We start from the raw sequence: 17,478 nt of genomic DNA, 5'->3' as shown, positions 1-17,478 counted from the left end.
TTTGTGAAATTACTCAAATGCGAAAAGTATATTCTTAATTTGAAAACAAAAACAAAAAAACTTATTTTTACTAAAAGATAGTTTGTTGGACTTTTAATTTGTATTTATTAGTCTCCAGCAATTATATCGCGAATTATGTAAAAATTAAAAGGTTTTAAAATATATACCATCTTACAAAGTAAGTCAAGACCACATAGAATTGCTTTTTAATTGTATAAAAGCATATAATGGATGTAACAATAGTCGTACCCTCATGAAAAACACACCCAACTAGTGTTCGAAATGAGTGTTAACTCTCAAGTTAAAGCTTTATTTGAGAGTTAACACTCAATTGAGTGGCATTTTGAACACTAGTTGGGTGTATTTTTTGAGGGTACAGTTCAGCAATTTGTTGGTATATTTAAAAAAATTTTAGTACATCGTGAACTTCGCACAGACAGGTAATTGCATACCCCAAGAAAATATTTCTATATTACATATAACATTAAAAATAGATCCGGTAAATGTAATTAATATGACCACGCCATCAAACAAACATGTCTTATCTGAAATAAATGACAATGCAAATGAGAGCATAATTGATAAAAATATAGGGATATAGAAAAATTATTAAATTCAGAATTTTGACACGCACTCATATGTAACACATCCATGTACTGTATCAGAAGTTGCTGAAACTATTTCTTACATAGCAGGTTTTGTTGTTCAATCTTTACAGAGAAAAATTAAATGTCAATATTGCTTAAAAGCTTTAGAAAGTTCTACATCATCAAATTCGTCTTTAATTTCAACAAAAAGTAGAGGATTTTTAATTGATCCATCGTCTAATGTAATTTTTATTTGTACAAAAGCTGAAAAAATAATAAAAATGTGTCTTTATGAGTGAATGAAAGTGGTGGAGTTTTTATTTAAAAAAAATTTTTGGATCAGTTTTTAATGAATCTTGTAAAAAGGTCGTTAATAAATTGTAATTTACTTTTTTCAAGTTTAAAAGACCATAATAACAATCAAAGCACTTTAGAATTCCATTCAATTTATCTTACCAAAGCTACAATTAAAAAATTCATCAAAATTAGATTACATTATGTTTGCTCTGAGACTGTCAATAAAAGCATTAGTGAAAGACAAAAGTTTACTAAATTAATTCATCATAAATAACAATAAATGTTTATGGTAAAAATATTTAATTATTTTTTTATTGAGATACTATGGAATTATTAATTTAATAATTTCAGAAAAATATCTGCAAAGTTTATGTTTATTTTTTAGAGTTCATATAGAGTTCATTTTTTAGTTCGTTTTTATATGTAAAAAATTATTTAGTATGTTTGTTATATTAGCTTATTACATTGCTAAATATATCATATATTATTAAATAATTAAAAAAAAGTTTAATGTAAAAGATTAACAAAATTTTAAATTTTATTATTTTCCCTAGTAGCAATTTTCTGCAAGAGTGCTGTAAATCTTGCAGCAGATTCTTGAAAGATTCTGCCAACAGGACGTTATGATCTGCTTCCTCATTCTGTTCAATTCTTTTGAAAGATTCTGCAATTAGATTCTTGCAAGAAACTTGCACATATCTATGTTGGCAGATTCTTGCAAGAAACTTGAATGTATCTGCTGTAAATCGAGCAACAGTCTTTCAAGATATTTGCTACATACCCTAGTAGCAATTTTCTGCAAGACTGCTGTAAATCTTGCAGTAGATTCTTAAAAGATTCTGCCAACAGGACGTTATGATCTGCTTCATCATTCTGTTCAATTCTTCTGAAAGATTCTGCAATCAAATTCTTGCAAGAAATTTGTATACGAGGTGTGTTCAAAAAGTATCGCGAATTTTGTGTTTTTTCAAAAATTATTTATTTATTCATGAATATCTATTTTGTCCCCTTCAAAGTAATCCCCATGAGATATTATACACTTGTGCCAACGGTTTTTCCAATCTTCGAAGCACTTCAAAAAATCTTTTTTTTTTATCTTGTTCAGCTCCTCCGATGCCGTCTTTATCTCGTCAAGCGTAGCGTAACGTCGTCCTTTCATGGGCCTCTTCAGTTTAGGGAACAAGAAAAAGTCACAGGGGGCCAGATCTGGGGAATACGGTGGCTGCGGCATCATTAGTGTGTTGTTTTTGGCCAAAAAGTCGCGCACAAGCAACGATGTGTGAGCAGGGGCGTTATCGTGGTGCAAAAGCCAATTTTTGTTCTTCCACAAATCCGGGCGTTTCTGGCGGATTGCTTCGCGCAAATTGCGCATAACTTGCAGGTAATATTCCTTATTGACCGTTCTACCCTGTGGCAAGAACTCATGATGCACCACGCCCCTGCAATCGAAGAAAACTGTCAGCAAAACTTTCACATTCGACCGAACTTGGCGCGCTTTTTTCGGTCTTGGTTCGTGCGGCAGCTCCCATTGAGATGATTGAGCTTTGGTTTCCACGTCATAACCATAAACCCACGATTCGTCACCAGTTATGACCCTCTGGAGCAAATTTGGGTCGTCGCGGACAGAGTCCAACATCTCATTAGCAATGTTCATGCGATGCTGTTTTTGGTCGCAATTGAGCAATTTTGGTACGAATTTCGCGGCGACCCGTCTCATGCCCAAATCATTGATAAAAATCGAATGGCACGAGCCAATCGATATGTTTAGGTCCTCAGCAACTTCTCTAACGGTGATTCGACGATTGACCAATACCATTTTCTCCACTTCATTAATTTTTTCGTCTGTTGTTGAAGTACTCGGGCGTCCGGCACGCTCTTCGTCGTTCACATCTTCTCGGCCTTCTGAGAACATTTTGTACCACCGATAAACGTTGCTTCGGTCCAAGGTAGCTTCTCCGTATGCCACAGTCAACATTCGGAATGCATCCGCGCACTTAATTTCGTTTTTCACACAAAATTTGATACAGGTTCTTTGATCCATTTTTTTGAATAGGTAAAAATCGAAGACGATCCAAAACACGTGCAAGCAAAGCAGCTGTCAACAATTAAGTGAACATTCAAAATGGCCGAGCTTGTCGGCATAAGTGAGAGACATGAGTACCAACATAACGCCACAAAAAGATCGAAATTCGAATATACGTAACCCGCGAAAATTCAAAATTCGCGATACTTTTTGAACACACCTCGTATATATCTGCTGCATAATTTGTAAAATTTTTTCATCAGAATATTTTAGTATAGTCTTAAAATGGATTAAAAACAGATTAAATTTAAATTAAATATTTCATTTATGTACAAGATTAAATAACAATACAAATTGTTATTTACATGTAAAAATATAAAATTTTATGTGAAACAGCGTTCCACATACACGTCATGTTTAAAAAAAAATAAGAGCGAGTATTTGTCTCGAGGTTACAACACGGAGCTCATAAAAATCTCATTGGAGTATGAGCTGAGAATCGGCCGCGGTGACGCCTAGATATAACGCCTGTGGTTGCACTCGACTCACGAGAAGATCTTCCGCGGCGCGGCCACCTAGCGGCAGCAGCAGATCTTTCTGCTGCTGATTAAGCAGAATCTGTACAATCTCTGTACAAGATCTGCGCGCTATTTCTGTTGCAAGAAACTTACAGAAATCTGCAGATCATATTTGTGCAATATTTGCACAAGATCTGCGCACTACCTCTGTTAAAAGAATCTTATGTCATTCTGCTGAAGAACTTTGCTAGACTGCTTACAGACTGCAGTTGCGGGAAGAATCTGCTTCAAGATAGCTCAATATCTGTACCAAGTTTTTGCAAGCAGTTTATATACAAGTACAGTGCACGAATATTGAAGCAGTCTGCTAGCAATCTGTCAGCATGGCTCTTTTGGAAATAATCTTCTGCACATCTGACTCAATTCTACTGCAATTAACTGCACGCAGATTCTGTCCTGCAGAAAATGCTACTAGGGTTGTACTGTTTATTTCGCACATACACTGCACATGTTTTACATGTGCAATCTTTAAAAACAACATGCCCTCCTCCCCCCGCCGCAAATATGTTTCAACCCTGTAGATTATGCACCGTCCCTCTATTCCTAAGTTCGTAGTACAAATAGTCAATAAACACAAAAAAATCATTCTACTTGTATGTATGTATGTACAGTCGTGGTCATAAGAGTTGCGACACTTTTTCTTCGATGATTTTTGGCATGTAGACTTGCTCATCGAACAGCGAACGTCATTGGTTCTTACCTGTGGATCCAACCAATTAAGCATCGAATCATCTAACCATCGAAAAAAATGTGTTGCAACCTTTTAGCTCACAACTGTACATACACTAGCGGTCATTAATGCCTTCCCCGTGCATATACATATCCATATGCGTATACGTTCAAATAGCATATGTTAATTGCATTATATGTAAAGATAGGAGAAAGAAACTGCACGGAGAAAGCATTAATGACAGCTAGTGCATTTCATGGTAAAAATACATATATTTATACCATGGTTTAAATAATACTGCGGGTGTACACACCATTCTTCATGGAAAATTGAAGAAAATATTACGGTGGTGGGAGCACAATCCTAATAGGCGGTCCAAGATGCTACCGGAAACAAACGGAAGAAAGTTAATTCAAATCGAATGTCTGTCAATCATTGTATCGTAATAATTTTTTTCAGAGCATAATAAATATTAAAAAATATTTTAAAAAATATACTCAGAGTTATGAACAAAATTTCAAATTAAATTATTATTAGCTCAAGATGGATATACTGGATACTAGAAAAAAATTTGGTGTATTCGTCTGCAGCGCTACTTATGGTAATTTCGTCTGCAGCGCTACTTATGGTAGAAAACGCATTATAGATGATCTCCCATAATACACTTCTGATTACAAAATTCATCCCAACATTGCAATGCTCTCTCCAGTCCTCTATGATATTCCTTCACATTCTTCAATTGTGTATTTCAAAATCACAAAAAAACATTTTTCAAAATAAAGCGACAATAATATTGGCAAGTCTTGTAATTCTTCATAAGAGATTAATTAAACGCATTTTTTTTTTAACAAATAGGAGGATTCATCTCTTTGTATATTGCATTACTTTGTTATATACAATATTAATAAATTTTACATGTGTATATACGTGTATGTGTATATATGTATATATATGTATATATACATATATACACATACACGTGTGTGTATATATATATTCACAATATGTATAATAGCTATAAATAATGCTCATCTTATATATTTCCTTCTTATTAGGGCACGTATAATAAAACTGTTCAAAATATACACACACAAAATGTCTGATAATTAAATTCTCGCATAGAAGTAGAGTGGACTAAACCGAGTAGAAAAGTCCTGTACCATTTTGTAATTTTTGCAATAGTTAAGGAGTTATTCATTTATACAAATAATTGAATTTTCTTGACCTATCGCCAAATTTAAACACGCAGCAAAATGCGACCGTCCAACAATCGAGATTGCTAGGAGCGTAGTTTTTATTTATAAGCGGCATTAGAGCAATGTATACACCTCCAAACGTTTTCTCGTGCATTTAGCAACAATGACTGCTAGACGGTCGTATCTTTTCGCGCGCTTGACGATAGGTCGGGCGAATTCGACTATCTTTATAAATTAATAACTCGTTAACTATTGCAGAAATCACAAAATGGTAAGACTTTTCAACTCACTTTAGTCCATTCTACTACTACGCAAAAGTTTATTCCTTAATTATCAGACACTCTGTATACATACATGAATGTACAAGGTATATTATTATAGATGTAACATCGTCTTTGCGTCCTATCTTTCTTATTTTTGTTGACCTATTTTACACGCGGATGGCGTAATCCATGCTTAATATACCCTAATTTACACCGAGTACTTTGGTACGCGTTGTAAGCAAATATTTACAGCGTTATCTGTGTGTTGAAAATGCGTACTACTTTGGTTCAGTGCCTGTTTGATACGTATCGTATCAGACTAATACGACATCGTTTACAACATCAAATAAAGTTAATTTATTACAAATATTGTACTTAGCATACCAAACGACCGGTGTAAACTAGGTCTATATCTTTGACCGCGATCGTTAGGCAATTGCCGCGCGCTTGCATTTGATGATGGACCGGGCGAAGACGCGTTTATTCGGCGATTTTTAATAACTGATGGCCTAATTTACATCATGCGACCTGACCTATACACTAACTTCTACTCTGACCTAAAGTAAGCCACTAATGAGACGTTCACAACGTTTAAACTTATGGCTTTGGCCCTAATGTAAGTAGCCTTAGTCCTCGTCATGTCAGCTTTTGGATATCTGATTCGTATATGAATCGCAGTACCACGGTTTCAAATATCGAATATCGTACGTCGGACGCAGTGTAAATCCTGCATAAAGCAAAGCTATTATAATTTACTGGTACACTTTAATCTATTTCTATTTACATGCGCTATTTCGGATGGTTTGACATCTAAGATAGGTCAGGGATCGCGAAAAGTTACCTGACCTAAACAAGTTCACAACTGTTTGCATACATCGTCGTGATGTACCATGTTTGGGTCAAATATAGGGTATAGGTGGCGAACTAAACGCTCGGTGTAAACTAAGCCAATGTCTCAGTAACTATTGTAAAATTTGCAAAATAGCAGATAACTTTTCGACTCAAATTAGTCCACTTTACTTACCCATAAACTGTATTATACCTACAATAATACTAATAATAATAATATAAAGGATGATTCTTAATATTTGAATCAGATTTTTACCTTAAAAATTACCTATTGCTTGTTTAATCAATTTAAGCCTGATTGCACCAACGTTATTTTGACTTAAGTACGTACTTGTCTTTATTTATTTAGAAAGAAAGATAAAGATGGATAAATGTTTAAGTCTCGCTTAAAGCCAAAATAACGTTGGTGCAGTCAGCAATTTTTCTCATAAGACAAAAACCTAGTTCGACTTTATTAAGATCCATCCTGTATATATATGTTACACACACACACACACACACACACGCACACGCACACGCGCACACGCACACACGCACGCACGCACGCGCACACACACACACACACACACACACACGAACGCACGCACGCACACACACACGCACACACACGCACACGCATGCACACGTTCCGTTTTTCCCTAGAATAGAATATTTACAATAAAATCTAGAAAATAGTTAAATAATTCTGATTGGACCCAGAGTACGTATTATAGAACTTTTCGGAATGGATTCCAAAAGTTCTAGAATTATTCAATTATTTTCTAGATTTCTATTGTTTTCTAGGGATAACAGAATAATTTCAACCGGAATCATAAATTGATAACGCGACCAAAATATTTAATACAATACTTGACATCAATACAATCATGGTAGCGATTCATACGAATTTGAAATCCAAGTCATTAAAAAAAAAAAAAAAATTATAAGTCTCGTGAGGAAGCACTATTAAGCATATTTAAACGTGTTTTGTCTGAAAAATTGTTAAAGGTTATTAATACAATAAACCAACACTTCGAATTGCCAGTGTAGTCTCTGTATACTTTACAAAAATAATACAGTAATAGTGCAAACATCGATTCTGATCAATTTGTAGTCGTTAGAAAGTCAAAGGCCATATAATGAAGAAACAAACGAACCAATTGGAATCCATTCCAAGCAGTTCTATATGTATCCTAGGCATGTCTTATGGAACTGCTCAGGTAGGATTTCAATCAGAATTATTTCATCTTCCCTGTAAAACACAATAGAAATCTAGAAAATAATTGAATAATTTTGATTAAAATTCTGAAAAATTCCATAATACATGCCCTATTCGGAATAGAAATGATCGCAATTATTTCGTTTTCCCTAAAAAATAGGAATTTGAGAAATATAAATTTAATTGAACAATTCCGATCAAAATCTATTCCGAGAAGTTCTATAATACGTACCCTTAGTAACTATTGCGATTTTTCGAAAAACTCAAGCAACAGAAATAATGTAAACATTCATATAAACTTGACATTTTCCATAACCAAATAATTCTTTAATCGATAAATAAACGCTCATGAAAGTTTCAAAATGAGAAATCAAAATGAGTGGATAATAAAAAGTGAAAAATTTTGCTCCAAATTATATAGATATTGTGCCCAAGATATCTAAAACTCCTGATTCTTCATTATAGTTATATTAAATTATAAATTTCAAAAACAAAATCAATTTTAATTTTATTTTTTTCTTAAACAATTTTCTTTGTGGTTATTTTATTATGGGCGCGTGCGTGTGTGTGTACATTTATCATTTATTTTTATATACAGTGCAAGGAAAAATTTACATAAGTTTTTGTTTCTGATATCATAATTCAATATGTATGTAATAAGGAAAACTCTTGTGCAGAAATCTCGATGGCAAATTACAGTATATTAATACAAATATGAATAGCTCAATAGTAGCTTTCTTGATACCTGAAGACAGAATAATAAAAAGGATTGTTCAAAATATTTGATTATAAACACATGTTTATTTTTCAATGCCTTAAACATTGAATTAATTACGTGCAATTGTAGAAAATTACACAATTCTCTTTCACACAAGAACACTTGCTCATTTTTTATCATTTACAAAAATATTAATAGAAAAAACAATTATTCATTAATTCGTATCTATTATTAGAAACCTTAGAATATATTTATAGCAAATTATAAATTACTGTTGTGATACAACAACATAAACTCTTAAATGGAAATATACACTTAAAAGTGCCTGTCATCCAATAAGCAAACTGCTTACAATATAACAGATTGGCAGCAAATTTTCTCAGATATTGCAACAAATCCAATATTATCTGCTTCTATAATAAACTCGTGTTTTACTACCAGAACCTAATTAGCCAAGTATTCTTAATTTTCTGGAAAATTGAGAAAAAAATCAATTTTCAATTTTTTCCGAAAAATACAACTGTGATAATATGGTAATAATGTTAATTTTCTGGAAATAAAATTAAAGAAAAAAATTAATTTTTTATTTGTTTTTTCTTTCAATATAGAAAAATACGACTGTAATAATGGCAATAGGCTATCAATGAATTACTTACTTATTAGAGTTCTTATTAGTTTTTCTTTTTAAAAAAAATTTTAAATTATTGACTTCGAGGTCAATAAAGATCTGTAAAAGCCAAAAAGGTAATATTTTAAAAGAAAAACTTAAAAAAATACAAGGAAAAAAACTATTTTTTCTCTAAAATTTCCGAGAATTTTTTTAAACTAAGAACACTAAATTTGCCAATGTAATCTGACTGTGAAAGCAAGAATCGTCATTTCAAATAAAAGATTTAAATAAAATACATTATTTAAAATGGCTACAATAGATTTCGTTCAGTTTCTGCAGTTAATCTGCCATTCCATTCGCAAATTCTGTTATATTTCTACTAGCATTACTGTGGATAAAATTTGTCACACATGTTTCTTTCAAAATTTGCTTTCAACAGATCTGACAGGAATACTTAAGTAAGTGCACTGTTGAGATAATTATCACATTCTATTTTGCGGTACTCTTCTTACTTTTGTCTTTACCATACATAGCATCCAGGAATAAACCTGAAAACACTATAAATGTACTTAACCATTGTCTAAGAGAGAGATTATTACCGAAAATTAAAATAGAGCCTAGAACAGTAAAAAATTTCCTAGTAGTGGTTATAATTGAACATGGCAATGGACCAAATTCAGCTACTGTTAGAAATATAAAATATTGTCCAAATGCTCCGGCTATGGAAAACGTCGTTATATGCCATATAGTGGCAGGATATCTTTGCAAGAAATGAATAAATTCAACCAATTCTCCGGAAATAGTGATCACTGTCCCACTAAATATAAAGGACCAAAAATTCATATTAAGCATCATGTGACCTGACTTCGACTTGTGCTCCGCCCGCATTCGTTCTTGCACCGCACTTGTTAATCCATCCATCGTCAAAGATAATAGTAATAATAATTCTCCAACTGATAATTGTGATTCCACTTGCTTTTTAGACACATTACTGTCCTTGTACATAAACAATGTAACTCCAACGACGATCAGGAAAATGAATACATACTTTCTAATTGGATATACCTGCAAGGAAAATATGACAATTAAAAACAGAAAAAATTCAATGTGCAAAGGACTATCTTGATAAATATAGATGTAAAAAGTGACCTATTTTTAGGAATTGTTTTAAAAAACTTCTCCTTGCACAAAAATTCTAGATAAGACCATGCTTTTAGATTTTTTATTTAAGAAGACATTATTATTTCTACTTTAATCATGTAAACCAGAGTACTTAATAAAGCTATTATTATTATTATTATCGTTTCAAGAATCAAAAAATCAATTTTTTATAAAAATAATTTTATGAAAATACACACACACACGCGCGCACGCACGCACGCACGCACGCACGCACACACACACTTTTAAAAATCTATCCTTAAATTTTTATTAAAAAATTCGGAAAATTGTGAAATTTACTATTATGCAAAGCGGCGCGCAGGTCAAAATCGGAACATTCACTGTGCCTTCATAAGTTTTAAGTTTCACAAGTAGGTAGCTATGGGTTTTTGATAAGACGATAATCACTTAAAAAATCGGTGTACATTTGGACTTCTAATAACAAGACTTCACTGGATTTCATGAACTGTCATGGATTTCATCAGATTATGCCAAACTTTGTCGGACTTCATCGAACTTCAAAAAATTCTATGGATTCTATCGAATTGTACATACACCAAAATTCAAGAGTGAATACCCCAATTTTTGAGTAGGGTGATGTGGGGTAAAGTGGGACACTATCAAAATTTCTAGGTAATAGTGAATTCAGAGCAAAACGAAAACTGTCATCTGTTGCTTATCATGACAGTTCATGTTTCAATTAGCCATTGGAGTTTGTGTACAAACATTTTGTTGCTGTACGAGGTCGATCATAAAAGTTATTTTCATAAAATTTTTCTTGTGTTCATAATACTCATGATTTAAGCAAGTTTTTTAAGTGTTCAACAAAGGAAAATTATGTGCAGTTATCGTTTTTCTATTATTTTTCTAAATAATAAAAAATGTTGTAGAAACTTAATCTAGTTTCGGTAATGAATGATGGCGTGCAAATTAACATTGTGGAGTAAAGTGGGTTTTTCATGTTTTCTTGTAGGATTAGTGCAAATCAAGAGATTTTATTAATTATTTCGAATGTTATTACTTATACACGGAAAAAATTTAATATTAAACATTACTATAATGTGACAGTAGCTGCGAACCATCAAAGAATTATAAGTTTAAATGCTATAGCCATTATAGAAAGAGGGAAGGATTTTATTGCTCTATTTTCAATTATTCATTATTTAGAAGTATTAATTAAACATAAATGTTGATTTAAGTTGGTTTTTGACTGAATTTCTTTGGTATTCCACCTATTCCTTTACCCTACCATTTTTTCAAAAGCCCAAAATTTTTCGTTTTTAAAAAATAGCTAAAAATACAACTTAAAATTAAAACTATGAAAATTCGCAATTATAAAAAGTTAGTTTTTTTCGTCCTCTAATAAAAACAACATTGATTGTTCAAAAATTCAATTTTTTGACACTTTTATGAAGGCAAACACAAACTTATCCACTTTATCCCACATCGCCCTACTAAAATCAGGCGCGCGCATGTACGTGTATCCATAAAGTCACAAGAGAAATCGCTCGTATTTTTGAAACTACTGAAATTTACATATTAAAAATATATGATTAAAATGATTAAATTGTACGCAAAAAATTAAGCGCGTTTTTCTTAAAACTGTTTTTAAAATTGATACACGATTTTAGACAAACTAACTAATGCATCAATCGACTTCACAATGGAACTACATATTTGAAATATCTTTCACCGTTGGTCATCAAAATTAAAATATATTGTATTTTTTACGTAGATCAAATTTTATAATTTTTTTTTTTAGTACAATATTTATGTTTTATCCCTAACACATAAAGGGATCTGGGAGATTTCCTATGAAATTTTAATCGTTTCAGATGTGAAGACAAAATAAAATAGAAGGTTCGGACTATGGTGTAAAAAAAATGTAAAATCTCCACTATTGATTGTTCATAATTGATCAACTTTTTTAGTCAATTACAGTTCAAATGGCATGGCAAAAAAGTTTTGTTGGGGACAATGGAACTCTTATAGTATGTAATTTTTTTGTAAGTAATCTTATATTAAATCGGACAAAACACATTTGAACAAGTTCGTTTACGTACGTTACTCGTACACATTCTGTCTACTAAAATTAGAATACTATATGATGTTGTGGAGAAGGAGGCTTCTCTGCGCAGGATTCGAAATATATCGTGACAAATATCAATTTTCAATTTTAGACACCTTATGTTAATCAAAATTACCTCACATTCTCCTTGATACATATTATACTTTTTAATATTTCTTCCTCTCTATCTCGTTCACTCACTATATATAAAACATCATATTAATTTATTTTAATATGTAACATATTGTAATATGTGTAATATATTGTAATACATGTAATATATTGTAATAATATATTTTTTAATTTTTATTTCTTTCTCTACATACACACATATAAAGTTTAATAGAATAAATATTGAAAAAAGTCATTTCTTAAATTTTACACTCCTCCCGTTTTGGATAAGTAACTAGATCTATTAGAAAATCGTAAAAAAACTGTAATTTTTACAAAAAAAAAAAACATAAATTTGAATTTTTGAAAAGATGCCGCAGAATCCTTATGGAAAATGGCCCTATGTTAAATTGACTGCAATTGAAATATGTTGTCGTTCTCGACGTCCCAAACAAAAGTCTCAATGGGCACAACTCTCTAAGGCCAGTACTTTGCTGTCCAGAGACGTTTAAAGTGATTGTACCATGCTTTTTGGAAACCAAATATATATAAATATATTCACATATACACATTCATATGCGCGCGCGCCTGTGTGTGTGTGTGTGTGTGTGTGTGTGTGTGTGTGTGTGTGTGTGTGTGTGTGGGTGGGTGGGTGGTGGGTGGTGGGTGTACACACACACACACACACAGATATATATATATATACAGAGTGGGGGAAAAGTACCGGAACAACAAAATATCTCAAAAACTAAGTATTTTAGAAAAAAGTGTTTCAGATAAAAGTTGTAGGGTTTCAAAAAGTCTATTTACTAATATTACCAGTTTGACCTGATAGTGATAATATTAGTACTGATAATATTAGTAAATAGATCTTTTGAAACCCTACAACTTTTATCTGAAACACTTTTTTCTAAAATACTTAGTTTTAAGGATATTTCGCTGTTCTGGTACTTTTCCCCCTGTATGTATACATATTGTGTGTGTGTGTGTGTGTGTGTGTGTGTGTGTGTGTGTGTGTATACACACTACAAAACACATGATATCAGTACAAAATTACCTTTTCAAAAAAAAGTAAAAAAAGGCGCCTATATGTGTGCGCGCGCCTAAAAATCTGTATTTTTTTTCAATCAAGATGATATGTATTAATATTTTTTAATACATTATATCTCCATGTGAACTATATAATTACATACATTTCGACTCATGCTTTGAATCATCTTCATAGAAATAATAACTAAACAAAAATGCGAAAAAAAACGTCGGTAAAATCATAAGAGAGCCAAAAAATGCAACATTATATAATATTTTGCTATAAGGTGTGATTCGTATATTTCACCAATAAGTATAAGTTGATGTTTAAAATTGCAATAATTCGGAAATTAGCCACCTAACTAAAAATGATTTTCATCTCTAATATCTTGACATGTTGCCGATTATTATTCCATGCTGAGCCATTAAGTGCTCTATATCCTTAAATTTCCATTCTTTGTTTCCAAATTTTTTTTTACATTTAATCTTACTTTCATTTATTAATTTTTTATTGGATTGACTATGACAAATTTTATCATTTTATTATTCATGACAATAGCTAATTTTTCGTTTGTGTTCTGCTAATGGAAGAGCTCATTGCTAACTCACCAGACAGATATAATGTATTAATTTATAAATATATTTGAGTACCATGATCAGCGCTTGGCCCTTACTTGCTGTGAATCTTATTATTTATCTTTTTATAATTTTTATAGTTCTAGTTTTCTTCATTGATCAAGAAGTGGAAACTAAAACTAAAAATATTCATTCAATGTTTTATTAAACTGGTACCAAATTGAAAATCTTTCAGTCCAGATCTATGAAAATAACAAAAATGTTTATTTTTTTTTTCTTTTACAATTTTTATATAGATTATATTATTTTTAATTTAAGAAAAAGTTTAATAAGTACATGGTTCATATTTTTAACTCATACTTAACAATAAATATGTACATTTATTTCTGAGATTCCATAATATATGTATTGTGAACTATATATCTTTAAAAGCACATTTATTGATAAAACTGAGTTTAGAATATAGACCTATGTATTTTAAAAATAACTAGTTAAATTTAAAATTAACTTATTTAAAATTAATTAACAAGGAAACATAACCAAGTGTCTCTGTAATTTTAATAAACTTTGAATATGTTGAATATGTTAAAAGATATAGACAAAAATAAGAAACATGTATTTCTTTCATCTATGGTTATGTTCTCTTATAAGTTAAAAGTTATTAGCTTTTTAACTATCAACTATTCAATTAGTTACTATCCACAATCTTAATAAAAAAAAATAATAATAAACATTAATCTATTTGTAGATACTTAATATATACTTAAATTACATTCCAAAACATCCTCTCCAAGAAAAATTTTACTCAATACAGTATACGTTATGTGTACTATATATTTCAAGTAGTTTTCTTTGGAAAGGATGATTTGGAATCTAACCCTAATATATACAAGTAGATGTGTAGAAACATATGCATAGCAAGTTCCTTTAAAAAAATTTCCAAAAGTAGGTTACTTTTTCTATAGGCTATGTTTTACAGACTAATGCCTGCATTTATAGGCCTTCCTTGAGAAATAAAGATTTTTTTGTTCATCTATCTTTGTCTCGTATACTATACTATTTTACCATACGCGAGACAAAAATCTTTCACAGACAAGGAATCTTCATTCCTCAAGGAAAGACTATCCCAGTAAAAAATGATTAAATCGATGTCTAATCGACATTGATTCAATGTCGAATTCATCATTTTGATGTCGATTCGACGTCGATTTCATTACTATTTCTCACTGGAATGTATAGGGGCATAAAATACTCCTTTTAATTGTATACCTTTTTTCCTAACAATACACCGAGCACCATCACAGGTATAGGTTTGCCGGCTTTGCCGATAACCTGTGTTGGATAGTTGATAAACTGCAATGCCATGTTACTGCATACCATAGCGAGAAGATACGTCAGGGAGGACACTGCATAGTACATATTCGACGTGGTGTCTTCACCCTGCTTCATTATCGTTAGCAGAATCGTTTTGGCAAATACATAATTCACCAGACACTGAACGAAGACTAATGCGAACATGTACGTAAATTTCTCATGATTTTCTCCGTCGCCGTACTGTCCACGCGTGATTTTCTCTTGTAACATACCAAAATAAAAGTAGCACACAAATATACCAGCTGCGCATATCAGTAGCTTAGTATGTTCATTAGTAATAGCCATTTTTGTACGGCTGTGGTGTAAAACTGCATCAAGCACCCTTTGACGTGTCGTTAATGATCGTTAACGTTATTATGATGGTGCAAACATATGACATTGATTGTACGTGGCGGGCAACGGTAGGTTAGAAAATTGCCATCGTCTTTTACTTATCTTTTTGATGCCGGGCCGGATGCCTTCAATCATAAACGTAACATAGATTGAACCATGGTATATAGTAGAGTCCTATATAAAGAGAGGAGCGACATTGATGTCCGAAGCTCTGATTGGTAATCTGATTGATACTTGATTGGCTAAGCGAGCAGCCATATTGTGACCACAGCTGTTTGCAGAATGATACGAATGGTGTTTAATGACGTTAGAGCGGTCCCAAAATGGCGGTGGAGGACTCAATTGAATACTGAGGCCGGTATTCATAGTCGATTCTTATATTTAAGATCATCTTAAGTATCATCTTAAGATGCCATCAACCAATCAGAGAGCCGTATTAACATCGTAAGACGTTCCTTAAGACGATCTTGAAATAAAAATCGACTATGAATACCGGCCTGAAGGTTGTGGTGGGGGTTCAATGTCGCTTCTCCATTGAACTATACTCTAATGGCTCTGGCAGACCAGCGCGATTTGCGACACGCGACGCGCGATTATCCAATAGGCGTTTACAATTTTTTGAAAAGACGTACGTCTATTGGATAATCGCGCGTCGCGTGTCGCAAATCGCGCTGGTCTGCCAAAGCCATAACTGGAATGGGCATGAGCCGCCAGAAAACGAGTGACGAGAGAGAGCCATTTCGAAGGGCCACCTCTCTTTGTCAGTACAGTCACGTTAGAAAGTTTTGCAGTACCGGCACATGAGAATAGATAAACGAGCGACTTGAATGACATAGACCTAATTTACACCGAACACTTGACATGCATGCTAACAAGTAACTTTCTATTAAATTGTCTTAATTTCGACAATACGTGTAAATGTATACGTGATATCTATATTTAATTAATTATCTTGATTTATATTGTACCAGCTTAATATACTATTCATTAAATTTATTACCGAAATTAAGATAATTGAATAGAAAGTTACTAAATATTACGCGTATCAAGTATTCGGTGTAAACAAAGCTATACATAAATAAAACAAAAGCAAAATTGTATTATATTTTTTTAAGTATTTAAGTAACTTTTTAAGTAAAAGTTAATTTCTTCCTCGTTTCCACGAATTCCGTTACATGCTGTATCAACATGAAAACAAAGAAGAAATTTAACTTTTGAGTAGGAATGTAAGGTGAATGCTAACGCATGCGCAGAGAACGCTTAGAAAAAGAGAGGTGGCCCCTCGCATCATGCTATTTCTATCACGTTTTCCGCTTACGGACGTTATATGGCAGTGCCCATTCCAGTTAGAGTATAGTTCAATGCGCTTCTCTCTTTATATGGGACTCTAATGGTATAAAAGGCTTGTTTTTTATTCCAGGGGGTCGATCATGAAACTTTTTCCCTAGGGCCAAAACGTGAAAAGTGAAAATCTTTACCATTGAAGTTAATGGAGAAATTTTTCACTTTTCTCGTTTCCGCTTAAGGGAAAAAGTTTCATGATCGACTCCCTGCACTAGACTGGAACGTTCCTTCTTGTTTTCACTAATTTTCAAATATACCGTTTGTTTTCTGTTCCTGAATTCCCTGAATTAGTGTGCATTTAAAATGAAATAGATATATATTTGAAAGTTAGTGGAAGTAAGAAGAAACGTTCCAGTGCAGTCTAGTGCAGGAATAGAAAACAAGCCTTTCGTTTGTTTTCTGTTCCTGAATTCCCTGAATTAGTGTGCACTTAAAATGAAATAGATATATATTTAAAAGTTAGTGAAAGCAAGAAAAAACGTTCCAGTGCAGT

The 17,478-nt window shown here is 32.3% G+C and overlaps 2 protein-coding genes across 2 annotated transcripts in view; one reads left to right on the top strand and one right to left on the bottom strand.

Moving 5' to 3' along the window:
- The window catches only part of LOC105203969 (tRNA-dihydrouridine(20) synthase [NAD(P)+]-like), a 523,658-nt gene that overhangs the window by 8,247 nt on the left and 497,933 nt on the right, over positions 1-17,478 (top strand). The window lies entirely within an intron of this gene.
- Positions 5,004-15,791, bottom strand: LOC105203337 (solute carrier family 35 member B1). Its single transcript, XM_011172118.3, has 2 exons — positions 15,204-15,791; positions 5,004-10,054 (listed from the first exon to the last, which is right to left on the bottom strand). The coding sequence occupies exons 1-2, from the start codon at positions 15,591-15,593 to the stop codon at positions 9,479-9,481; spliced, it is 966 nt and encodes a 321-aa protein (XP_011170420.1). The 5' UTR covers positions 15,594-15,791; the 3' UTR covers positions 5,004-9,478.

This window comes from Solenopsis invicta, chromosome 8 (assembly GCF_016802725.1).
Source record: "Solenopsis invicta isolate M01_SB chromosome 8, UNIL_Sinv_3.0, whole genome shotgun sequence".
Lineage (NCBI taxonomy): Eukaryota > Metazoa > Arthropoda > Insecta > Hymenoptera > Formicidae > Solenopsis > Solenopsis invicta.
The sequence above is the reverse complement of the archived record's forward strand: the minus strand, read 5'-3'. Positions and strand labels throughout refer to the sequence as shown.